The sequence below is a fragment of the Rattus norvegicus genome, chromosome 3 (genome assembly GCF_036323735.1).
Source record: "Rattus norvegicus strain BN/NHsdMcwi chromosome 3, GRCr8, whole genome shotgun sequence".
Classification (NCBI taxonomy): Eukaryota; Metazoa; Chordata; class Mammalia; order Rodentia; family Muridae; genus Rattus; species Rattus norvegicus.
The window spans coordinates 121,856,311-121,879,646 of record NC_086021.1 but is presented as its reverse complement, the minus strand read 5'-3'; the positions used below and the strand labels follow the sequence as shown (position 1 = coordinate 121,879,646).

The 23,336-nt window shown below is 37.0% G+C and overlaps 1 protein-coding gene and 1 long non-coding RNA gene across 26 annotated transcripts in view; one reads left to right on the top strand and one right to left on the bottom strand.

Annotated features, from left to right (window-relative positions):
• Dph6 (diphthamine biosynthesis 6) overlaps positions 1–23,336 on the top strand; it is a 130,233-nt gene that overhangs the window by 12,081 nt on the left and 94,816 nt on the right. The window contains exon 2 of one of the 7 annotated variants that reach the window (XM_063284159.1): positions 13,259–13,315. The exons of the other annotated variants lie outside the window; for them this stretch is intronic. Coding sequence (XP_063140229.1) covers positions 13,313–13,315 — 3 coding nt within the window. The 5' untranslated portion in view covers positions 13,259–13,312. The remainder of the gene's footprint in view (positions 1–13,258; positions 13,316–23,336) is intronic. 7 annotated transcript variants of the gene reach the window in all.
• LOC102552721 (uncharacterized) overlaps positions 1–23,336 on the bottom strand; it is a 166,816-nt gene that overhangs the window by 85,926 nt on the left and 57,554 nt on the right. The gene's annotated exons all lie outside the window — the stretch shown is intronic.

Here is a 23,336-nt window from a genome sequence, read left to right as displayed (position 1 = left end):
AAATGAGTTGTATCTTTAACATTAGGGCTTTACGGTTAGTTTTAGAGAGTAACTAGTAGTTTTGGCAACAGCCTGAGTTGTTTTAGGGGTTTACATGGAACCCTTGGCCAACAACCCAATTAGTTGTAACTCAGTCCCAGCACCAGCACTGGACGCTTCATTTGGTGATGAGAGATGTCCAGTTGTGGCTCTGTCTTTTCTGTTTAATAGTTTTCAAAAAATAATTTATTAAAAATAGTGTCAAGGTAAGTTTAGCAACAAGTAAAAATATGGGACTTAATTATTAATCAAATGCAGTGTTTCTGGATTTTGTTTCTTTGTTTCCTGTTTTGCTAATCTGTCAACTATTCAGTCAGTCAGGACTCCTGCTGTTAGAGGTTAGCTCTTGTCTACATTGGTTCAGTTCTTCTAGGAAAAGTTGTAGTCATCTTACATAGCTTAAAGGAAAAAAAAACATTCAGTTTTGTTTCATTGGCCTGACATAGCATCCTCAAGCCAGTTATTATTTCTAGAAATTGATTTCATTTGACTGAGTGGCCTAGACCAGCTATTTCTGAGTACAAGGAAAGAAATGATTATTGAATTCTGTTAGTATTTGCAAGGCATAAGGAAATGATAGGTCTTCCATATAAATCAGGTTCTTGTTGGCAGAAGGATGGACTATGGTAGGGGCACAAAGAGCAGCAGGTTTCCAGAATCTAGTAGGTTCCAGATGTGGACATGGAGGGAACCATGCTGAGTGATTCTTCCTTGACTTGCCCCCTGCTTTTATGGCTGCTATATGGGGAGTCACTGCCCTCTTCTTTTCCTTCTTGCTTCATCTTCCTTTCTTCTTTATCTTTGTAATTAAAATATTAACCATTGGCTGGACAGCCTTGAGTTTGCCATCTGAGATCTTCATAATGTAGTTATTCATGACTTCCTGACTTTAATATCCTGAAAGTATCATGAATGTAGCAAGTTGAAAACATACAAAATTTCTGTAAAAACGCTTCATATTTTTATATTTTATTGTTTGAAAAACATCATCATGTACTCCATTACTGAAGTCAAAACCCAATCTCACTACCAAACTTGACCTCTTTCTTAGCTCACCATTTTATCTCAGCCACTACCACTAGATCTGTGTAACCTGTAGTTAATACTTCAGTGAACGTAGATCTGACTCTTCACCTTTGTTCTTAGTACGACTGCTTGTCCACACATATTATTCATCAGTCTCTTAGTGTGTCATCCATATGTGCTCCACCCAGCTCATCCATCATATTGCTGTCCAGTACACTGCATACAGCTTACGCTAACCACTGTTAAGAAGACTAAGCATGAGTCCCTGCAGTCCCACTAGTCTGATCCTGTCACTCCCACACAAACCATTCTGACAAACTGTAATCAGTAGCCACTTAAATTTGGATTTTTTAAAAAAATTCATATATTTATAACCTATTGGGTTTTTTGTTGATGTTGTTTTTGATATTTCTTTATTTTCCTGGAAGTTTAAGTTCCTGAAGAACTTTATCCTTTATGAAATCTTCTGTAATTTTTCTTAGTCCTTGGCTCTCATGGCAACTTGCCTGTTTCTCTGTGTCCCTGAGCTTTTTACTGTGATCATCTCTACAGCTGTGCTTGCTGCTGGACTACAGGCCCTCAGCACCATGTGTAGGTGTGGTGCTCACTCTTGCATTTTTGTATGGTTAAGTACCAAGGAAAGGTGTGCTATACACAGGCTCATAAAAGATTATTGAAAAGGTAGATGAGTCAAAAATATCAAATTATTTTTTATTTCGTGATTTATCTAACTCAAGAGGGCCACAGTAGTGTTTCATTATGTGATGTAAATCCAGTGAGAAACTTTAGCTTTTTTGTTTTTGTTTTTGTCCAGACACTTAAGGAGCTTGGGCATCATAGTGAAGCTTTGTTGGATAAGGCGTCCCTGCATATGCAGTGTGACTAGTATCTGTATTAAGAGTGAGTTTCAGCCGCAAAATATTTTGTACAAATGCTGAGCAGACAATTTTTCAGAATAGCTCTATGTAGGCAAACTTGCTTAGATTTAAAAACTACTCTGGGAGTCCTTTTCCTTCAGACCCTGGGGGAAAGGGTCTAGAGACTTAAGTGGCTTTGAGATAAATCCAGAATGTTTGAAGTAGGAGAAACATGTAATAAGGCTTCAAGATTTATAGGGAGGTCCTAGACATAGTGCTAATTAAATAGGCACATAGCCCTGTACAGATTGCTCCTGGCTCCTCAGGCCTGCACAGCTTGTCTCAAGCCCTGTCAATCTCCAAGATATTTGACATTGAGCCTGATCCATTGGCACAATAAATGTGTTTCTACAGTTGACTTTGGACTCCAAATGGAAGCGTTGGCATTATAGCTGGTCACTGTCACTTTCTTCCCTGATGCAGTGGTATTAAGGTTGTACAGTGCTTGGCCTTTTCAGAAAATAAAGTTGGACATGTGTGAGGAAATGCACAATGGTGGAGCTGTTTGGGAAGTACAGGTTGAATGATAGTTTTCAGTTGTTACAGCTTCTTCACCTTCTCACTGGTCCAGACAGACTGATCAACTGACCGATCTACTTCCGTCTTTCTCTCTCTCTCTCTCTCTCTCTCTCTCTCTCTCTCTCTTCCTTCCTTCCTTCCTTCCTTCTTTTCTTCCTTCCTTCCTTTTTCTCTTTCTTTCTCTCTTTCTTTCTTCCCTTCCCTTCCCTTCCCTTCCCTCCCTCCCTCCCTCCCTCCCTCCCTCCCTCCCTTCCTTTCTTTCTTTTTCTTTTGTTTCGCTTTTGTTGGTGGTGGTGGGTTTTTCTGTTATTTTGGTTTTTCTGCCAATTTTATTAAATTGGGTATTACTTATTTACCTTTCAAATGTTATTCCATGTCCAGATTTCGAGGCCAATATCCCGCTAACCTCTCCCCTTCCCCTTCTATGTGGATGTTCCCCTCCTCATCCTCCCCCCATTACCACCCTCCCCCCAACAATCCCATTCACTGGGGGTTCAGCCTTGGCAGGGCCAAGGGCTCCCCCTTCCACTGATACCCCTACTAGGCTATTCATTGCTACCTATGAATTTGGAGTCCAGGGTCAGTCCATGTATAGTCTTTGGGTAGTGGCTTAGTCCCTGGAAGCTCTGGTTGCTTGGCATTGTACATATGGGGTCTCGAGCCCCTTCAAGCTCTTCCAGTTCTTTCTCTGATTCCTTCAACGGGGGTCCCGTTCTCAGTTTAGTGGTTCATTGCTGGCATTCGCATATGTATTTGCATATTCTGGCTGTGCCTCTCAGGAGAGATCTACATCCGGTTCCTGTTGGCCTGCACCTCTTTGCTTCATCCATCTTATCTAGTTTGGTGTCTGTATATGTATGGGACACATGTAGGCCAGGCTCTGAATGGAAGTTCCTTCAGTCTCTGTTCTAAACTTTGCCTCCCTATCCCCTCCTAAGGGTATTCTTGTTCCACTTTTAAAGGAGTGAAACATCTGCATTTTCGTTATCTTTCTGAGTTTCATGTGTTCTGTGCATTTTGGGTAATTCAAGCATTTGGACTAATATCCACTTACCAATGAGTGCATACTATGTGTGTTTTTCTGTGATTGGGTTACCTCACTCAGGATGATATTTTCCAGGTCCATCCACTTGCCTATGAATTTCATAAAGTCATTGTTTTTGATAGCTGAGTAATATTCCATTATGTAGATGTACCACATTTTCTGTATCCATTCCTCTGTTGAAGGGCATCTGGGTTCTTTGCAGCTTCTGGCTATTATAAATAAGGCTGCTGTGAACATAGTGGAGCATGTGTCTTTGTTATAAGTTGGGGCATCTTTTGGGTATATGCCCAAGAGAGGTATAGCTGGGTCCTCAGGTAGTACAATGTCCAATTTTCTGTGGAACCTCCAGACTGATTTCCAGAATGGTTCCTCCAAAAATGGAAGAGTGTTCCTCTTTCTCCATATCCTCTCCAGCATCTGCTATCACTGGAGTTTTTGATCTTAGCCATTCTCACTGGTGTGAGGTGAAATCTCAGGGTTGTTTTGATTTCCATTTCCCTTATGACTAAAGATGTAGAACATTCCCTTGGGTGCTTCTCAGCCATTCGATATTCCTCAGCTATGAATTCTTTGTTTAGCTCTGAACCCCATTTTTTAATAGGGTTATTTGTCTCCCTGCGGTCTAACTTCTTGAGTTCTTTGTATATTTTGGATATAAGGCCTCTATCTGTTGTAGGATTGGTAAAGATCTTTTCCCAATCTGTTGATTGCTATTTTGTCCTACCAACAGTGTCCTTGCCTTACAGAAGCTTTGTAGCTTTATGAGATCCCATTTGTCAGTTCTTGATTTTGGAGCATAAACCATTGGTGTTTTGTTCAGGAAATTTTCTCCAGTGCCCATGTGTTCGAGATGCTTCCCCACTTTTTCTTCTACTAGTTTGAGTATATCTGGTAAGATGTGGAGGTCCTTGATCCACTTGCAGTTAAGCCTTGTACAGGGTGATAAGCATGGATCGATCTGCATTTTTCTACATGCTGACCTCCAGTTGAACCAGCACCATTTGCTGAAAATGCTATCTTTTTTCCATTGGATGGTTTTGGCTCCTTTGCCAAAAATCAAGTGATCATAGGTGTGTGGGTTCATTTCTGGGTCTTCAGTTCTATTCCACTGGTCTATCTGTCTGTCTCTGTACTAATACCATGCAGTTTTTATCACTATTGCTCTGTAATACTGCTTGAGTTCAGGGATAGTGATTCCCTGGGAAGTCTTTTTATTGTTGAGGATAGTTTTATCTATCCTGGGTTTTTTGTTATTCCTGATGAATTTGCAAATTGTTCTGCCTAGCTCTCTGAAGAATTGGATTGGTATTTTGATGGGGATTGCATTGAATCTGTAGATCACTTTTGGTAAAATGGCCATTTTTATAATATTAATCTTACCAATCCATGAGCATGCAAGATCTTTCCATATTCTGAGATCTTCTTCAATTTCTTTCTTCAGAGGCTTGAAGTTCTTATCATAGAGATCTTTCACTTGCTTGGTTAAAGTCACACCAAGGTATTTTATATTATTTGGGACTATTATGAAAGGTGTCGTTTCCCTAATTTCTTTCTCGGCTTTTTTCCCTTTTGTGTAGAGGAAGGCTACTGATTTATTTGAGTTAATTTTAAACCCAGCCACTTTGCTGAAGGTGTTTATCAGGTTTAATAGTTCTCTGGTTGAACTTTTGGGATCACTTAAATATACTATCAAATCATCTGCAAATAGTGGTATTTTCACTTCTTTGTTTCCAATCTGTATCCCTTTGATTTCCTTTTGTTGTCTGATTCCTCTGGCTAGTACTTCAAGTGCTATATTGAATAAGTAGAGAGACAGTGGGCAGCCTTGTCTAGTCCCTGATTTTAGTGGGATTGCTTCAAGTTTCTCTCCATTTAGTTTAATGTTTGCTGTATATGGCTTTTATTATGTTTAGGTATGGGCCTTGAATTCCTGTTCTTTCCAGAACTTTTATCATGAAGGGGTGTTGAATTTTTTCACATGCTTTCTCAGCATCTAATGAAATGATCATGTGGTTTTTATCTTTCAGTTTGTTTATATAGTGGATTGCGTTAATGATTTTCCACATATTAAAACATCCCTGGGATGAAGCCTACTTGATCATGATGGATGATTGTTTTGATGTGTTCTTGGATTCGGTTTGCAAGAATTTTTTTGAATATTTTTGTGTTTATATTCATTAGAGAAATTGGACTGAAGTTCTCTTTCTTTGTTGGGTCTTTGTGTGGTTTAGGTATAAGAGTAATCGTGGCTTCGTAGAAGGAATTCGGTAGTGCTACATCTGTTTCAATTTTGTGGATTAGTTTGGATAGTATTGGTATGAGGTCTTCTATGAAGGTCTAATAGAATTCTGCACTGAACCCATCAGGATCTGGGCTCTTTTTGGTTGGGAGACTTTTAATGATTGCTTCTATTACTTTCGGAGTTATGGGGTTGTTTAAATGGTTTATCTGTTCCTGATTTAACTTTGATACCTGTTATCTGTCTAGGAAATTGTCCGTTTCCTCCAGATTTTCAAGTTTTGTTGAATATAGGCTTTTATAGTAGGATCTGATGATGTTTTGAATTTCCTCTGATTCTGTTGTTATGTCTCCCTTTTCATTTCTGAGTTTTTTAATTTGGACACACTCTCTGTGTCCTCTGGTTAGTCTGGCTAAGGGTTTATCCATCTTGTTGATTTTCTCAAAGAACCAACTTTTGGTTCTGTTGATTCTTTGTTTAGCCCTTTTTGTTTCTACTTGGTTGATTTTAGCTCTGAGTTTGATTATTTCCTGCCTTCTACTCCTCCTGGGTGTATTTGCTTCTTTTTGTTCTAGAGCTTTTAGGTGTGCTGTCAAGCTACTGATATATGTTCTTTCTGCAGGCACTCAGAGCTATGAGTTTTCCTCTTAGTACAGCTTTCATTGTGTCCCATAAGTTTGGGTATGTTGTACCTTCATTTTCATTTAAATTCTGAGAAGTCATTAATTTCCTTCTTTGTTTCTTCCTTGACCAGGTTATCATTGAGTAGAGCATTGTTCAACTTCCATGTATATGTGGGTGCTCTTTCCTTATTGTTATTGAAGTCCAGCTTTAGCCCATGATAGTCTGAGAGGACCCATGGGATTATTTCTATCTTTCTGTATCTCTTGAGGCCTGTTTTGTGCCCGATCATATGCTCAATTTTGGAGAAAGTACCATGAGGTGGTGAGAAGAAAGTATACCCTTTTGTCTTAGGATAGAATGGACTGTTAAGTCCATTTGGTTCATGACTTCTGTTAGTCTGTCTATGTCTCTGTTTAATTTCTGTTTCCATGAAATGTCCATTGATGAGAGTGGGATGTTGAAATCTGCTACTAATATTGTGTGAGATACAATGTGTTCTTTGAGCTTTAGTAAGCTTTCTTTTATGTATGTAGGTGCCCTTGCATTTGAAGCATAGACATTTAGGATTGGGAGTTCATCTTGGTTTATTTTTCCTTTGATGAATATGAAGTGTCCTTCCTTATCTTTTTTGATGACTTTTTATTGAAAATCTTTTTTATTCGATATTAGAATGGCTACTCCAGCTTGCTTCTTCAGACCATTTGCTTGTAAATTTTTCCAGCCTTTTACTCTGAGGTAGTGTCTGTCTTTGTCTCTGAGGTGTGTTTCCTGTAGGCAGCAAAATGCTGGGTCCTCATTGCGTATCCAGTTTGTTAATCTTTGTCTTTTTATTGGGGTATTGATTCCATTGATATTGAGAGATATTAAGGAATAGTGATTATTGCTTCCTGTTATATTCACATTTGGATGTGAGGTTATGTTTGTGTGCTTGTCTTCCCCTTGTTTTGTTGCAAAATGATCAGTTTCTTGCTTTTTCTAGGGTGTAGCTTATCTCCTTGTGTTGGGCTTTACCATTTATTATCCTTTGTAGCGCTGGATTTGTAGAAAGATATTGTGTAAATTTGGTTTTGTCTTGGAATATCTTGGTTTCTCCATCTATGTTAATTGAGAGTTTTGCTGAATACAGTAACCTGGGCTGGCATTTGTGTTCTCTTAGGGTCTGTATGACATCTGTCCAAGATCTTCCGGCTTTCATAGTCTCTGGTGAGAGGTCTGGTATAATTCTGATAGGTCTGATAGGTCTGCCTTTATATGTTACTTGACATTTTTCCCTTACTGCCTTTAATATTCTTTCTTTGTTTTGTGCGTTTGGTGTTTTGACTATTATGTAACAAGAGGAGTTTCATTTCTGGTCCAATCTATTTGGAGTTCTGTAGGCTTCTTGTATGTTTATGGGCATCTCTTTCTTTAGGTTAGGGAAGTTTTCTTCTATGATTTTGTTGAAGATATTTAGTGGTCCTTTGATTTGGGAGTCTTCACTCTCTTCTATACCTATTATCCTTAGGTTTGATCTTCTCATTGAGTCCTGGATTTCCTGTATGTTTTGGACCAGTAGCTTTTTCCGCTTTACATTATCTTTGACAGTTGTATTGATGATTTCTATGGAATCTTATGCTCCTGAGATTCTCTCTTCTTTCTCTTGTGTTCTGTTGATGATGCTTGTATCTACGGCTCCTTGTCACTTCCTTTGGTTTTCTCTATCCAGGGTTATCTCCCTCTGTGCTCTCTTTATTGTTTCTATTTCCATTTTCAATTCCTTCACCTGTTTGTGTTTTCCTGTAATTCTTTCAGGCATTTTTGTGTTTCCTCTCTAAGGGCTTCTGCTTGTTTACTTGTGTTTTCCTGTATTTCTCTAAGGGAGTTCTTTATGTATTTCTTAAAGTCCTCCATCATCATGATCAAATGTGATTTTAACTCTAGATCTTGCTTTTCTGGTGTGTTTGGATATTCAGTGTTTGCTTTGGTGGGAGAATTGGGCTCTAATGATGCCATGTAGTCTTGGTTTCTGTTGCCTGGGCTCCTGAGCTTGCCTCTTGCTATCACGTTGTCTCTGGTGTTACTTGTTTTGCAATTTCTGACAGAGGCTTGACCTTCCTATAGGCCTGTGTGTTAGGAGTGCTATAGACCTATTTTCCTGTTTTCTTTTAGCCAGTTATGGGAGCAGAGTGTTCTGCTTCAGGCGTGTAGTTGTTCCTGTCTGCTGGCTTTCAGCTGTCCCTGTGGGCAGGAACCAGAGGGCCTGCCCCTACTTCTCCTAGGTCCCTGTGCGTTTTCCTCTAGAGTCACAAATGAGAGTAGAGAGTAGTCTCCTCTGGTTTCACAGGCCTGTCTGCCCCTCTGAAGGTCTAGCTCTCCTTTGGGTGCAGGGAGCTTTTTGACTGGGTCCTTTCATATCCGGGTGCAGTCTGGACCACAGGGATCCTGCAGCTTGACTGCTACAATCTTCCTGCGCCCACAGGCAATATACAATTTCTTCTTGGGCCAAGGATGTGAACAAAGGTGGGCAGAAGTGGCAGTCTCTCCTGCCCTGCAGTCTCAGGATTGCCCACACTTCTGAGCTAAACGCTCTCTCTCCCATGGGAGCAGGGAGCTGTGGGCCTGGATCAGTGAGGTCCGGGCGCCAGCTAGAAACCCCTTATTTTGGTTTTTGAGACAGGGTTTCTCTGTGTAGTCCTGCCTGTCCACTCTCTAGGCTAGCCTAGAACTCAGAGATCCTCCTGCCTCTGCTGGCTGAGATTAAAGGTGTGGGCCACCACTATCCCGTCTGGCTCAGACTTTATATCTGTGTACTTTTCCTAAATCTACAAAATAAGACTCCTTCATTTTGAGAAGTTTATTATGTCTCTTCAACTGTGAACTCTCTCTACTTGGTATTGCTGGCAGTCTCTAGATATTTTTTCTGAACCCTACTTATATATTATTTCTATCTTTTCTTCATCCAGTGACCTCAGATTTTACCAGTTGACTTTATTCCCTGTATTTCTTTGTTTATGCTCTCCACTCTCTAGAGAAGTCTGTCCCTTTTATTCTTTTGCCCCTTTCCTGAAAGTGTAAATATTTATTTTATGGCTAAACATTTTGTAGTTCTTGGTTTCTAGAGTTGTGTCACTTAAGATGCTAGATTTGTGTTTCCAGTCTTTTCCCTTTTTTCCCCACAGGTTTATCCTGTCATTTGGTGTGGGATAGCTAAGTCATAGGATAGCTCTACATACTTTGCAAAGATCAGCTTTGGCATCACGGAGTAGGTAAATTGAGGCAAACAGCCAGTGGGGAAAGTGCCTAGAGCTGCTGATGGGGGTCAGGCCAGATACTGACTGGGGCAGCTGCCTATGGCAGCCAGTGATTTTTATGGGGGCTGGCGTTTCCTGTGGCAAAACAAAGCAAATGAAAACAAAAGGAACAAACAAACAAACAAAAAAACTGAAAACAAAACAAAACAAAAAAACCAAAAGAAACAAAAAACCTGTGAACTCTGTTAACTCCTTAGAGCTAGTAAGAAACGAGAGAAAGTTCATGCACACATGTATGCTTACATACACACTGAATGAGTGAAGCAAAAGGCAGACTCCAATAACCTTATATATACATGTATACATGTAGACAGACAGACAGACATATACATATTCACACATGAATGGCTAGAGCAAAGCTTCAGCAAACAGGCTCCTAGCATTTCACATAAACACATACATACATATATACATACATACATACATACATACATACATACATACATAGAAACAAACATACATACATATATACATACATACATATATACTTACATGCAGACAGAGTTGGTGGATAGAGAAAATTTGAAAACACACTAAAACAAGCTTCACGTATATACATGCATACAGATTTGATGGATGGAACAAAGTTCCAATATACTCTCAATCTTTACACATATACACACATACACATACATGTATACATATACATATATACATGTTGATAGATGAAAGGAACTTTATTTTTCTCCCATGTCATATATCCCAGCAAAATCATTGAAGCAGTATAAAATTACAATATGATCATGCACTAGTTTTTTTCTAGTGAGTGACTATGAAAAAAAAAGTATGTTCCCCAATACCTTTACAAGAAATAGCATCACATAGTACAGGTGAAGAAAACAAATTATGTCCAAGAACCCATGTACATTCGTAACTCAGTAACTTGTATGCGCAAGCAATTTTGTCAACCAGCTATTTTTATTGGCAGGCAGCAATTTAAAGTTACAAAGAAAGAGTTGATTATTTTATTACTTATCTTTAAAATTAATCTTAAAAGAATTGTAAAAGAATCACAGATCTAAACTTTTATATAAAAATTACTCATATCTATTTCAAATCCTCAGCGTGCATATCTACTCATCAGCAATACTTATTAAATCCTATCAGGAAGCTGAGGGGGGAAACGGATATAAGAAATCAATCCTTACCAGTCCAGCCTCAGTGAGACACGTCAGCCAGTGCTGCCATTGTTCTTCTTCCCTGACCATAAAATGTCCCTAGCTCAACTATTAAGAGTGTGCCTTCTGCACTTCAAATTGTTCTCTAAGACTTTCTACATCAGAGTCAGGAGCAGAAACATCTCAGCCTACCGTCACAATTTACTTGTCCAAATGCTTTCTCAGGGTGATGGTCATGGCTGACCACCTACACCTCTGTGTTCTTTCCCAGGGTGGTGGCTGAATCATGAATCTGCTCCAGCAGCAACGCCTGAAAGAGATCAGGCATTACTACTGGGAGTGCCAGAGATACTGCCCAGTGAGGGACTGGAAGCCCCTTAGAGCTTTCATACACTTCTCAGATAAGAGGGACGTGGGGGCAGCAAGCAGAGCAGAGCTCCATAGCAGCATGATGTCCTCAGAACACGTGGTCCTCAGGATCACGCCTCCCTCCACTGAGGTGCACTCATCCTGCCTGTGCTAACTGAACTGGTGGGGCAGATTCCATGAGTTCTAAAGCTATATGTCCTTCCTCCTACATGGCCCTCGACAGTACATTTTTTTGTATTTGTGCTCTGGAATTGAACCCAGAGCTTTGTGTAGCTAGTAGATCCTCAGTTCTTCTCGATGATAGATTGTTGTAGTTTTGTTTGACATTTCCCTGATAGTTAATGATACTCAACATGTTTTTTCATACAGTTGCTGGCCATTTTTTATTTTGAGAAGTATCTAGAATAGTTAGTTTGAAAGTTTGATTATTTGGATGGTGCATTTTGAGTTTCATATGTATACTAGCTGTTAGCCCTGGTCAGGTGATCTGTTCCTGAGTGTTCCCCTCTGTCTGGCTGTTGTTTTTCTTTGTTGATGACTTTGCTGTGGAGAAACCTTACACTTTAATGTCATTGCATTAGTCTGCTTTTGTTTTTGTTTTAGGAAAACACAACAAAATAGCCTTAATAGTGTCTTGAATATTCTCCTGTGTACTTGTCTAGTAGGTTCATGGTTGCTTTTACTTACACTTAGCTGCTTGATCCATTCTGAGTTATTTATTGTCCATGGTCAGAGATAAGGGTCAGGTTTAATTTGCACTCGGCTTTTCTGTTTTCCCAGCACCATTTATTGGGGAAGCTGTTTGTTCTTTCTCCAGTATATGTTTGTGGTGTCTTAGATAAGAATCAATGTTATATAGATGAATGGACTTATTCCTAAGCTTCTGTGTTCTTCTCTATAGGGCTGTTGTATTTTAATGGCACCACCAATGTTTCTGAACTACCATGGTTGTGTCTTGTTTCTTGAAATCAAGTGTTATCATATGCCCAGCTTTGACCTTTTTGCTAGATTTTCCTGGTTGTCCAAAGCGATTGCTTCTGTCAAATTAAGTTGAGGATTTTTTCCAGTTATATGAAGAAAATTCTTGGTATTCCATGAGAATTTCATTTATTTTATACATTTTCTTTACCTATTTTTTAAATATAATTCCTGTATATGTGAGTTTCTTTTCTTATATGTGTGATACTTAATTCTTTCTTTCAATGTTTTGTAATTTTCATTTTAGGGGTCTTTTGCTTCTTTAATTAAATTTACAGCTAAGTATTTGTTACAGATTTTGCAAATACATTTCTTTAATTATTTCTTTCTTGGCAATCTTATTGTATATAAATGGTACAATTTTACATATTGATTTTTGTGTCTTGTAACATGAAGTATCAGTTCTGAAGAGTTTAATAGCAGAAACTTTAGATTTTCAGTATATAATATTATGCCATTTGCAGATAGGAATAATTTCATTTCTCCTTTTCCATTTGTATGTTTTTAATTTCTTAATTTTTCTCTTTCTTACTTGATCTAGCTTATTCTTTGAGTACTATATTTTATATATACATACCTATAATACCATGTATTTATCTATATGCAGCTATATTATATTTGCATACTCACATATATGTATTTCTTACTGCTAATAAGTTCTTATAGTCAAGATTAAAAGGACAACTAAGAAGAGATTACCTAAGGAGTGACAGATAGTTATAGAGTTTGCACATTAACTTCAGAGTTTTCTGGCCAAGCTAATAATAATGCAAATAAGAGGTTGCAGAAATGCAATTCTGTAGGTAAGTTCCCGTTGCAAATGAAAACATCAGGCTAGCTGGAAGGTTATATGGGCAGTAAGCAGGCAAATGGCAATCACAGAAATGATGGGTGTACATTGAAACTTTATTTAAAGCTCTTTGACAGTGACTCAATAGTGACAAGAAATCTATACATCTTAAATGCACAGTCTCATAGTTAACTTGCACAGCTTTTACTGGATAATACTTATAATCAAAGTCAATTATGTAGCCATATATTATAAATATTGTGCTTTTAAATTTTATGGCATTCTGTTTTCTCCTTAATCCCAGGCAGGATGGTTTACAGTCTGCTTCATATGATTCTGGAGTCATTTACTGAACTTAATGGTAATAAATTTTTATCTTGGTAGTTCTTTTAATTGAATATTTAACAATCTCTTATTAAAAATATATGAAATATATATCACCTAAAATGGTTTGTCTTTGTTTTTTAAAAATAATTCGTGTAAATTCTCAAAAAGATACAAAGTGTTTGATAGTAGTGTAGTCTATCATAATAACATCCCATGTAGATACCAGATTCAAATCACTGTTGTAATTACATATAAAAGTTATTCATGGTTAAATCACGCAAAATAAAGAGTTGATAGGTTTCATAGCCCTTGGGCATCCGTAACAGATAGAACCTGGCTTTAGGCCTGTAAAGGAATTGCTCCTGCCTTTGTGCTGTATTTGTGGTGTCTCTCCCATGGTTTGCTGTCTTTACTTTATTATAAATTCTGGTGATATTCATTTTTCTTAAGTATGTCTAGTTATATTTCTCTTCAGTAAAAATTATCTTTGCTACTCTGATGGTTAGGATTCCTGCAAAACAATTTCAAATTATCTTTCATCCTTACCTGTTTATTTGACGCTGTAAGTAACTTGAAAGGTTGGATTTGTATCTTTTTTTTTTCTTATGAGACTACAGAAGTTGTGGATTAGAAGGGGCATTATATTGAACTCTGTTCATTTCGTATTCACTCATTTGTATGCAAAGTGTCAATCCATCTTTCCTTCAAGAACATGTGTAATTGCTTGTTTAGAATTTTTGTTATTTTATCTATGTGACTGCTTTGCCTGCATCTCCTTGTACAGTGTGCATGTGGAGTCCAGAAGATAGTGTTGGCTGCTCTAGAACTAGACTCACAGGTGATGTGACATGCCGTGTAGGTGCTGGACATTGCCCGCTCACTTGGGAGAACAGCCAGTGCATTTAACCACTGAGCCCTGGGATGCCTCTTAAGGTCTCTAAAGCAAAGATGGTAGATTAGTTAAGTTTTAGTTTCCCTTTTCCTCTCATCTCTATGGTCAGTCTCGGGTCTTTTTTTTTTTTTCCCCTTTATTCCTTAACTCTCAAAATAATGCATTAAAGTTCCATGGAGTAATTTTATTTCGTAGCATACAGAGCTTCAATGCAATAGTAATATTTAATAGCTGTTGTAAATGAGCACCAAGAAAGCCATAACAATTATTATCTTTAGTAGTAAGTTATGCGGAAGAGAAAACAATGATAGTTATCCAGTTGTAGAACATTTAATGATGGCATCATATACTATAGATTGGGTTGAACTTAGCCTGATTCGTTTATCACCTATGGGCTTTGCCTCTCTGGGTCTCCTTTACACTCCCTCACTGTGTAACTCAGCTTTCTAAGGCATATGACAGAATCTTTCCTTTCTAGTGTCCTACGTGAGTGCTCTGATGCTTGGCCTATTCTCACGGGAGATAGAGAGAAATAAACACAAAGATACCAGTCTTCATAATTCGTTATTTTCCATTGAACTTTATTCTTTTAGAATTTAACTTCATTATTATCTTTAGAAATTAACTACATTATCTGTAATAGTGAAGGAGTGTATTTCCATTAATTCATTTGTAAAGAGCTTTAAGCAAGGAATTCCTTTTGAAAGTTAGATGAACTGAGTTTAGAGGACTGAATTTTTGTAAGAGAATATAAAGAATATGAAAAACATGAAAAGTCCTGTAAAGAAACTATGACATGCTCGTTACGCAGAGATCGCTGAGCAGCAGCAAAACATCGTAGCTCTTTTTGGTGTCCATGATGCATTTGGGTCAGTTGCTGCTCTGCACATAGTTATGAAGTTTAAGTTGCTGAATGGATGAACCTGTCTAATGATCTAACTTTGGACAAAAGTCAGTCAAAGCCATTTCCTTAGATATCAATAAAAAGATGTTGACAAATCAAAAAGAAACTATCACACATCCAATTTTTTTTTCTTCATGAAGATTCTTCTGCTGCTTAGCTTACTGTTGGTTTAGAAACCATAGAAACGGCCTCTGGCCATTGTTTTAGGACCAGCTTCCTTGTAGCCATTTCCCTAGAAAGCAGTTTCCATAAAGACCCTTATGCTAATTTTCTACCAGTCCCATTCATCCCATAAGGCACTGTTGCTATTTCAATTAAGTTGCATTTTCTGATGAAAGGTCACATTTTTTTTCAGAAATAAATGAAAATTTTAGTGCCTAACAGTCTCCCCCATTAGAATCATACAAGATTTTATTTCAATATTTTTAGGAATACCATTAGATGAAGCTTGAACCACAAGCAAAGGAATAACCATTACCTCCTCCCTCTCCTCTGCCGCAAAATGTTTGGCAGCTTTTGTTTTTACCTTTAAACATCATTTATACCATTTTGAAGGAAAACAGTATTTTTAAACAGCTGTTTATATGCATCATTTATGCTTTGTCTAGCATGCGTAACTTTTTAAATAAAGGTAGTACGGAGCAGGGGAGGGTGAATGGGAGTGGGGAGGGGATAACATTTGAAATGTAAATACATAAAATACCCAAGAAAAATAACATTTAAAAAAAGAAGAAAACAATTTCTAAGGGTTAGAAAGAAGGCGACCTTTCTTCATTACAAAGGATTAAAGCCATTTTTGAGCCAGTAATAATTTAGCTGCTTTACACATTTTTTTCTTTGTCTCTAGCAATTTTTAGTGATTTTCTTAAGCCTCATCCAAATGCTTCTGACTTTGAAAGGCCATAAAACCAGAACTTGATCATAGACATCTAGTAGCAGTTGGATTTGTGACTTTCTGTGGAGGATAATATGATTCTTTAAGATGGTGTTTCTCAATATGAAAGAGTGGATTTTATGCAGACTTTTGTACAAGTAAATTTGTGAGGAGTGAGTTTTATGTTTTCATCTTAGGTCTAATAGTACTCACTCTTTTTTATAGTTTAAAACTGAGTTTTTAACCATTAGTCTCAGAAAACCTTATAGCCCAAGAATATGACCTTTAACTGGAAATCAGTGATTCTCTGATTTTGTATCACTTGATATGCTATGTCTCTGATGGTGAACAGTGGGCCTTCTGGAACTTGGCAGAAAATAAAGATTCACGTGTGGCTAGAACAGATGAGGATGCTGTGGAAATATCTAGAAAAATATTATGATCTCACAGAAAATATTAAAGAACATCACTTTAAGATTGTAGGTATAGAGTAATGGGACTAGTGAACATGATGCTGGCTTAGACCTCTGGTTCAAGTATTGGGAGGCTGTGGTGGAGGATTACCATGCATGAGCCCCAAAAGAACAAAGAAAAGAAGTGATGGTGGCTGAGGCCTGTGAAAGGAGCTATGGTGGGCAGAGCAGGCTGTCAGAAAATAGACCTATGGGGTTACGCATTAGAGGGTGAGAGGCAGTGATATCTTTTACATCACTCCTGATGTCTCTAAGACTTACTTTCTCTTTTCTGAGTTGTGATATTGCTTTTATGAGTAGTTATCCTGTTATGCCATACTTCATTATTTACATGAATAGCATATTCTTTCTATTCACCCACAACTTTGAACTAGAAATGCATGTTTGTTCACTTTTGGCCCTTTTCAGCATTCATTGTAATGTCCTAAGTATGAATAATACTTAACTGTTCTGTTAAATGTTCTTTCTAGGACTGGTCTTAATGATTTTCATCAATCACATAGTCAGTTCTATCACAAATTAAGGGCAAAATTTCTCTTAGAACTTAGCGTTTGTAAACATTTTGCCTTAATATAACTTGAGTATTTTCCATAATTTATCAATCATTCAAATTTTTTCTTCTTTGTATTGAGTACTGAAAAATCCACAGTCTTATTCTTACAATCCACACATCATCTCAATAGGTTTATTATGTTCAATTTAAAGATAACTAATCTGAGATACAAGTTAAGTAACTTGTCCAAGGTTATACAACTAAAATGTGATAGGACATGCATCTGTAGTCGTGTTGGAATATTTTTATAGCAGTGCATGTACAATGTAATCCAATAAGCTCTATAGATTGATGATAAGGAAGATGGTAGTCATGTGACTTGGAAACAGGTACATAAGGTCCTTAATTCAGTTATTGATATAATCTGTTCATGTTGATCTCCTAGGCTTCCAGAGTAATTTTGGATCATAACTCCTCAAAGGATTTTGTAGGGACTGATTGTGTGCTGGTTCAAGATAAGATATATATATATATATATATATATATATATATATTATTTATAGTAGGTCCAATAAATAATTTTATATTATATATTTATCAAATCTATTAATAAAATTTTAGTTTATGCACTGTGTCACCAGTAATTTTATTTGTCTGATTTATTTGTTTTTAATATATTTTATAAAAAACATACTTTTTCCAAAATAAACTGAAAGCTATTTAATTTTAGATAATATTCAAAATTGGATATATTTTTAAAAGCTGGTTATGAAAATGTTATTCCTTAAGCAAAATGAGTTAAATTTACAATATACTTGCATGGCAGAATGTCCTCAGGCCCAAGTAGTTCCCTTGGATGAAACTATCCCAGCAGAGTAAGTTGCATGATAGCCTCCTTCCAGGGTAAGAACTGTGGGAAAATAAGACCTGCCAGAAAGCTGATTCCAAAAAACATATTTTAAGTGTTTACATTTATTTTGGTGTGTGTGTCTGTGTGTGTGTGTGTGTGTGTGTGTGTGTGTGTGTGTGTGTGTATGTGTGTGTGTGTGCGCGCGCGCATGCGGGTGCTCCACAGTACACTTGTTCAGGTCAGAGGGTAATACTTTACTTCTACCAAGTGGGTTCATGGATCAAAGCCAGCTTGTCAGACCTGCCGGCAGTCCTGTTTGCCTGATGACTCACCCTAATATCTCTTCTTTTTACATTTTACAAGACTGCCAGATATGCTGGTGCTCACTAGTAGGATATGCTGGAGACCCTGGGAAGGAAGGTCAAGGGGTCCAGGGTAGCCTGGCTACCTTTGGAGCTGGGAACATGGCTCGGAGGTAGAGAGGTAGAGGTTTGCATAGGATGCTTACAGACTTGAGTTCAGTTGGCATTCTCTATATTGAATTAATTTGTTTTTCTTATACTTAATGTGTCTTACCAGAATGGTGCATTTTATTAAAACCTGATTCATGATGAAAAACAGGAAGATCTTACCCATCATTGATAGTTCTAGTTTTCTTCCTTCACTTCACTGATCCCTCTAGTAAGATAACTAACATATTACAACGTCTTCACACCATCATGCAATAACAAAGTACCCACAGAAACAAGAAAACTTTGCTTTTGATACTACCTGGAGATTTTTGCACTCACAAAAAGGAGAAGTAGTTTAGTGAGATAATGTTTGAAATTCCAAAAGAATTTTTATTTTTTTACATGGGGTAAAAAAATACATCTGTAATTCAAATGTATATGTGTATAACATGCATATACACGTATGTGTATTAAGATGTGCTCATTTATCAACCTTAAAAGGCTTTAAATGTTCATACTAAGTGCCTCCTTGGTGAAATGAGCATTTGATAAGAGAATCCCTTGGCTGTTTTGTTTGTTTTGCTGTGTTGCACGATGCATCTAAATAGTGATAGGAACTAAGAATATTAATAGACATTGTACAAAGAAAGAATTTGACATGTAAAAAAGAAGTCTAGAACTACCAAGATGTTGGTCTTCAGAAGTGGGTTTTATTATTGCTTTCCTGGAATCCTGTATGTATATAGGCTCAAGTTTTCTGGAGGATAATTTAGCAGAACTCATCAGTCATAATTTGTGCTTCCAATTGGGAGGTTTATCTTAAAGAAATAAGATATATATAAAATTGATAAATGACTGGCTATCAAAATTATGATTCATCCATATGGTGGAATGTTGTATGGCATCAAGATTGAAGTTTCAAAAAATCGTCTATAATATGGAGTAAGAAAATACGTCTTCAGTACTTGGTGTAGGAGTATTTCTGTACGGTGCGTTTCTATAGTGCATATGGGGAACAATACCTGAAGCATTGGTTCAATTATCTAAACGGACAGTATTAACAATGTTTGCTTTTGCAGAACCTGTATTTTTGTCTTCTGTCAGGCATCCTTTGCTTTGGGGCTTCTTTGTTGAACATTTGGCTGGTATTTTTAAATGTTCAGAATGATATGGGGGAAAGAAACCATAATAACCAACAGGATGTCAGCCATTCCCATATCCTCTGAAAGTCCATGAGGAGGCTGTTTTCCTTCTGGAGCTGGTCTATGGAAGCTGTGTTTGAGAGATTTTTGTTTTGTTTTCTGTGACAAATGTCTGTCATTTTCTAAACAAGAGAGCCAGTGTCCTCGTTAGGTGTGTGGAGTTATTTTCATTCACTCCCAGCCCTGTTGTGTTAATACTGAATAAGCAGAGACAGCCTGGCTGGTGGTGAAAGATGGTAAGCCAGCCCCGGGGCTTTTTCTGGTCAGTCCTGGCCCTCTGATTGCCACGTTTTCCTAATTTCCCATTTCCAGGGCATCACTACAGTGACCTTGCTCGCTCAATGTGTTGCTCTGAATCCCCAAGACTTTCACATGCATTTGGAAATGGGCAGCCAAGGATTGTTTACAGGACTCCAAATGAACTGTGCACTCACAGCAAGTTTGATAAACACACATTTCCTCCTTTTATCAGTGAGATTGCAGAATGTGAAGTATGAGTTTCCAGTTTTACTCATTCCTCTCAGCCCTCTTCCTGTTTAAAAATATAGACATGCTAATTGCACGCTGCTCTGTCCCTGTTTTTCATTCTCCTCACTGGTAGTTGACGGTTTACCCCGACACTTACCTAGGCATAGTTTGGAAAACTTGCAAAAATAAACTTTCTGTGTATTCAGCTTAAAGGAGATTCATCCCAAGTAATGTAATGTGAGCACTAATTAACGGTAATGACTGCTAATCACTTTGCTTTTTATACTCCTTCAGGAGCACTGCTATTATCCAGCGTAGTTAAGTAAAATGGTTGTGCGTGAATCAACATTGCAGCATCCTCCTAGCATCTATTGCTCACAGTCAAGCTCTGTACAAATGAGACTCAACAAAAAGTCATTTCAGATGCTATGTTTGTAAAATAGTAAACTGAAATACCTGGTTAAAATTCTATCAAAAGGCTGTTGTCGGCTTGTGTTTGCAGTTATCCTTGTGGTAGATGGAGAAGACCATTCCAAGTACACTGTTCACAACTTGAGACAGTCTGTCTTAGGATTCTTTGAAAACACATGTGACTCATAGTCACAACAGCACTTTGATTTTGTTGAAAGCATTTATTTTATCCAATCATTGAAAAAACAATAGGCTAATGTTTAATATTTCTAAATTCGTCTATTGACTTCCTAGAGGGTCTTCCAGATATTTAAAGAGATATAGTCCATTTCTATAACCTTGATTCATGGGGTTGCACATTCAACCTTCATTAAAAGGGGTTGCTTTGTTATGTTTAGACCCCTGTAAAAGCTTTCTGTTTATTTACATGCATTCAACATACCTACAAACCGCCTTGCCTCAGGAGAAGGCTAAGTAAAACTCATAAATTAATAATTTAAGGGAGTAGTACTCAAATAGCATTTTGGTTAAGCTAATAAGTTAAAGCCTCAGTCGGTCCCAGCAAGTTTAACAATGCTTTACTTTTGACTTTTATTGGCTGAAAATAACTTGTTAAACTGAGGCTTTTGTACTAAAATGAAATCTTCACGCAGTCTAAATCCCTTTCCCCTATTTTTGATTTACAAGCAGGTTGACTTATTATTGTAGAATTCTTAACACTTTTACAGTTCTGTGCTTTGATTTCAGAGAAGGTGTTAATCTCCCTGGAAGTTGGAGAGTAACAAAAGGTGTGTTATATAGTAGCTTTTCTAGGGAAATTTGGATTTTATATTAGGGGTCCAAGCTTTATGATAGTACCTGTGTAGATGGTGATTTATGTCATGGATGTAGTGGTGGTATGTTTGATGTGTATTAAAGGATTATCTTCTTGCCTCCTTTTGCATATTATCTCTTAATTACCATTCTCATAACTAGTGAATATCTCTTTACAGAGGTTCAGTAATTCAGGAAATTAGTTTTTAATTATCCAAATGAAATAATTTTATGTTATTGGTGGTATCAAAAATTAAATTTGGCTAAATAAAGAAGTGTAAAAAATTTTAAATGGTGATATAATTGAAGCTTTATATATACTAGTTTTATTGTATATATTGAAAGCATAGGTATCAAAAGATTGGTACTGCTTATGATTGAATTTACTGTCAAAAAATGTGACAGAAATGATGTGAATTTTTATTGAATAGTATCCATATGTAATTGCTAGGTTTGTAAGTTACTGTGGGTAACATTTGTTTTAGATCATGGCACTGTTGTCCAGTAGATGGTATTGAGAAAACTTGCATTTTTAAATTATGTTCTGAATTTGCGTATTTCTGTGTAATAAATTGTTTTAAAAGGTAAGGATTTCAGTTTTCAGGTTTTGCTTTTCTCCAGTGTTTACTTTCACGTGAGAATGATTGATCTGTGGCTGTCATTTTACCCAAAGAGGGGACAGATGCAATGGGCCTTTCAGACAAAGTATGCAAACAGGCGGCATTCTTTCTCCTGATAGAATTATGGAAGGATCCAGGAGGTGCCACACTCCTTTTCCTATTGACTGTGAGGAGGGCTCTGCAGTGGGGTGCTGTTTGCAGTGGATAAGGAGGTGCTATGATTAGTTACCTTTCTTGGGAAAGCACCACAAAGGAAAATGAAACGGAGCCCGCTCTGTTCTCAGTCTGACAGTTGTTTTTGTTAAGTTTTTCCCCTCATTGAAGTCCAGTCTCTTAGAAAAAAAATATACTTTTGGTTTTTTTCCCTTTATATTAAGCTTAGTAGATTTCCATTCCATTTGACCCTTTAGAGAAATTAGAGTGTTTTCTCTAAAGGCTTCTATTGTAAAGCTTCAAAGCTGGTGCAACAGTGCCCCCTATAGTCTTCTAAGGCTCAACGATAGATGTGGATGGATTTGCAATGTCAGGTATAGAGCAAGATATTTAAATTTAATTTCCCCCCAAAAAAAACAACAACAACAAAAAAAAAACCCACAACAACCAAGAGATCCATTTTTCCCAAGGAGACATTCTTGTTTTTCACTACTGGCTTTACATTAGATAGAGGGAACAAAAGACCATTCCAAGTTTTCATGTAGAATTATTGGCTACCTCTTGTTGCTAACCCAGTTTTATCAGACACTAATCAGAGTACTTTGAGATCGAAGGAATCTTACAAGCTGCATGGCCTCTTCATGAAATATCTTTTTGAGGCTGAACTCCAATAAGAGTATTTAAAAATAATTTAATTCTTTTGTACTTACTTCTTAATTAGGATCTTAGTGGGCTGCCTAGAACTTAACTTTTACTTGTTCTGGAATTGGATAACCAAAGCTTTATACACGAGATTATTTAAATTCAAACCAAGGCAGTTACATAATGACTAAAGTATTTTTCATTCATTAGCATTGATTTAAATTGTAGATTTCCCTTTCTCCCTTTGGTTACTTACGTATTTAGTATTTGATTGTTCTTGTCCAAGTGGATAGCCAAGTCTTTCATTTGAAACAGAACTAAATATGTGAATTTTATAATTGATTATAAAAGCAGAGATCATGTTTAACATTTTTAGAAGATAAATATTTTATAAATTGAATTTATTATACTTCTAAAGGTTCTTTAATAAAATCAAATCAACCTATATTTGATTCTGTATTCTGTAATTTGCATTTGTATATTTGATTCCTATATTCTGTAATTTTCACTAAACAGTATGTTAAACAGAGTTCTAAATATCTGAACCTATTTTGTTTTTATTTATTTTTTTTCTTTTTTCTTTTTTTTTCTAATTTGTAAAGTAGGAATAGCGTATCCTTTAAGGGTTTTGTAAAGGATTGGAAATACTGTGTATAGATTGTGTGGGTACTTTCAATTTTTTTCAAATGGTAATTTTCAAATTTCACAGAGCAAAGTAAATTACTTTAATAGGCAGACATCTCAGTATGAAATCTAGAACACACTTAATGCACACTGTTTTAACACTCCTCTCTTGAAACTTCTGGTG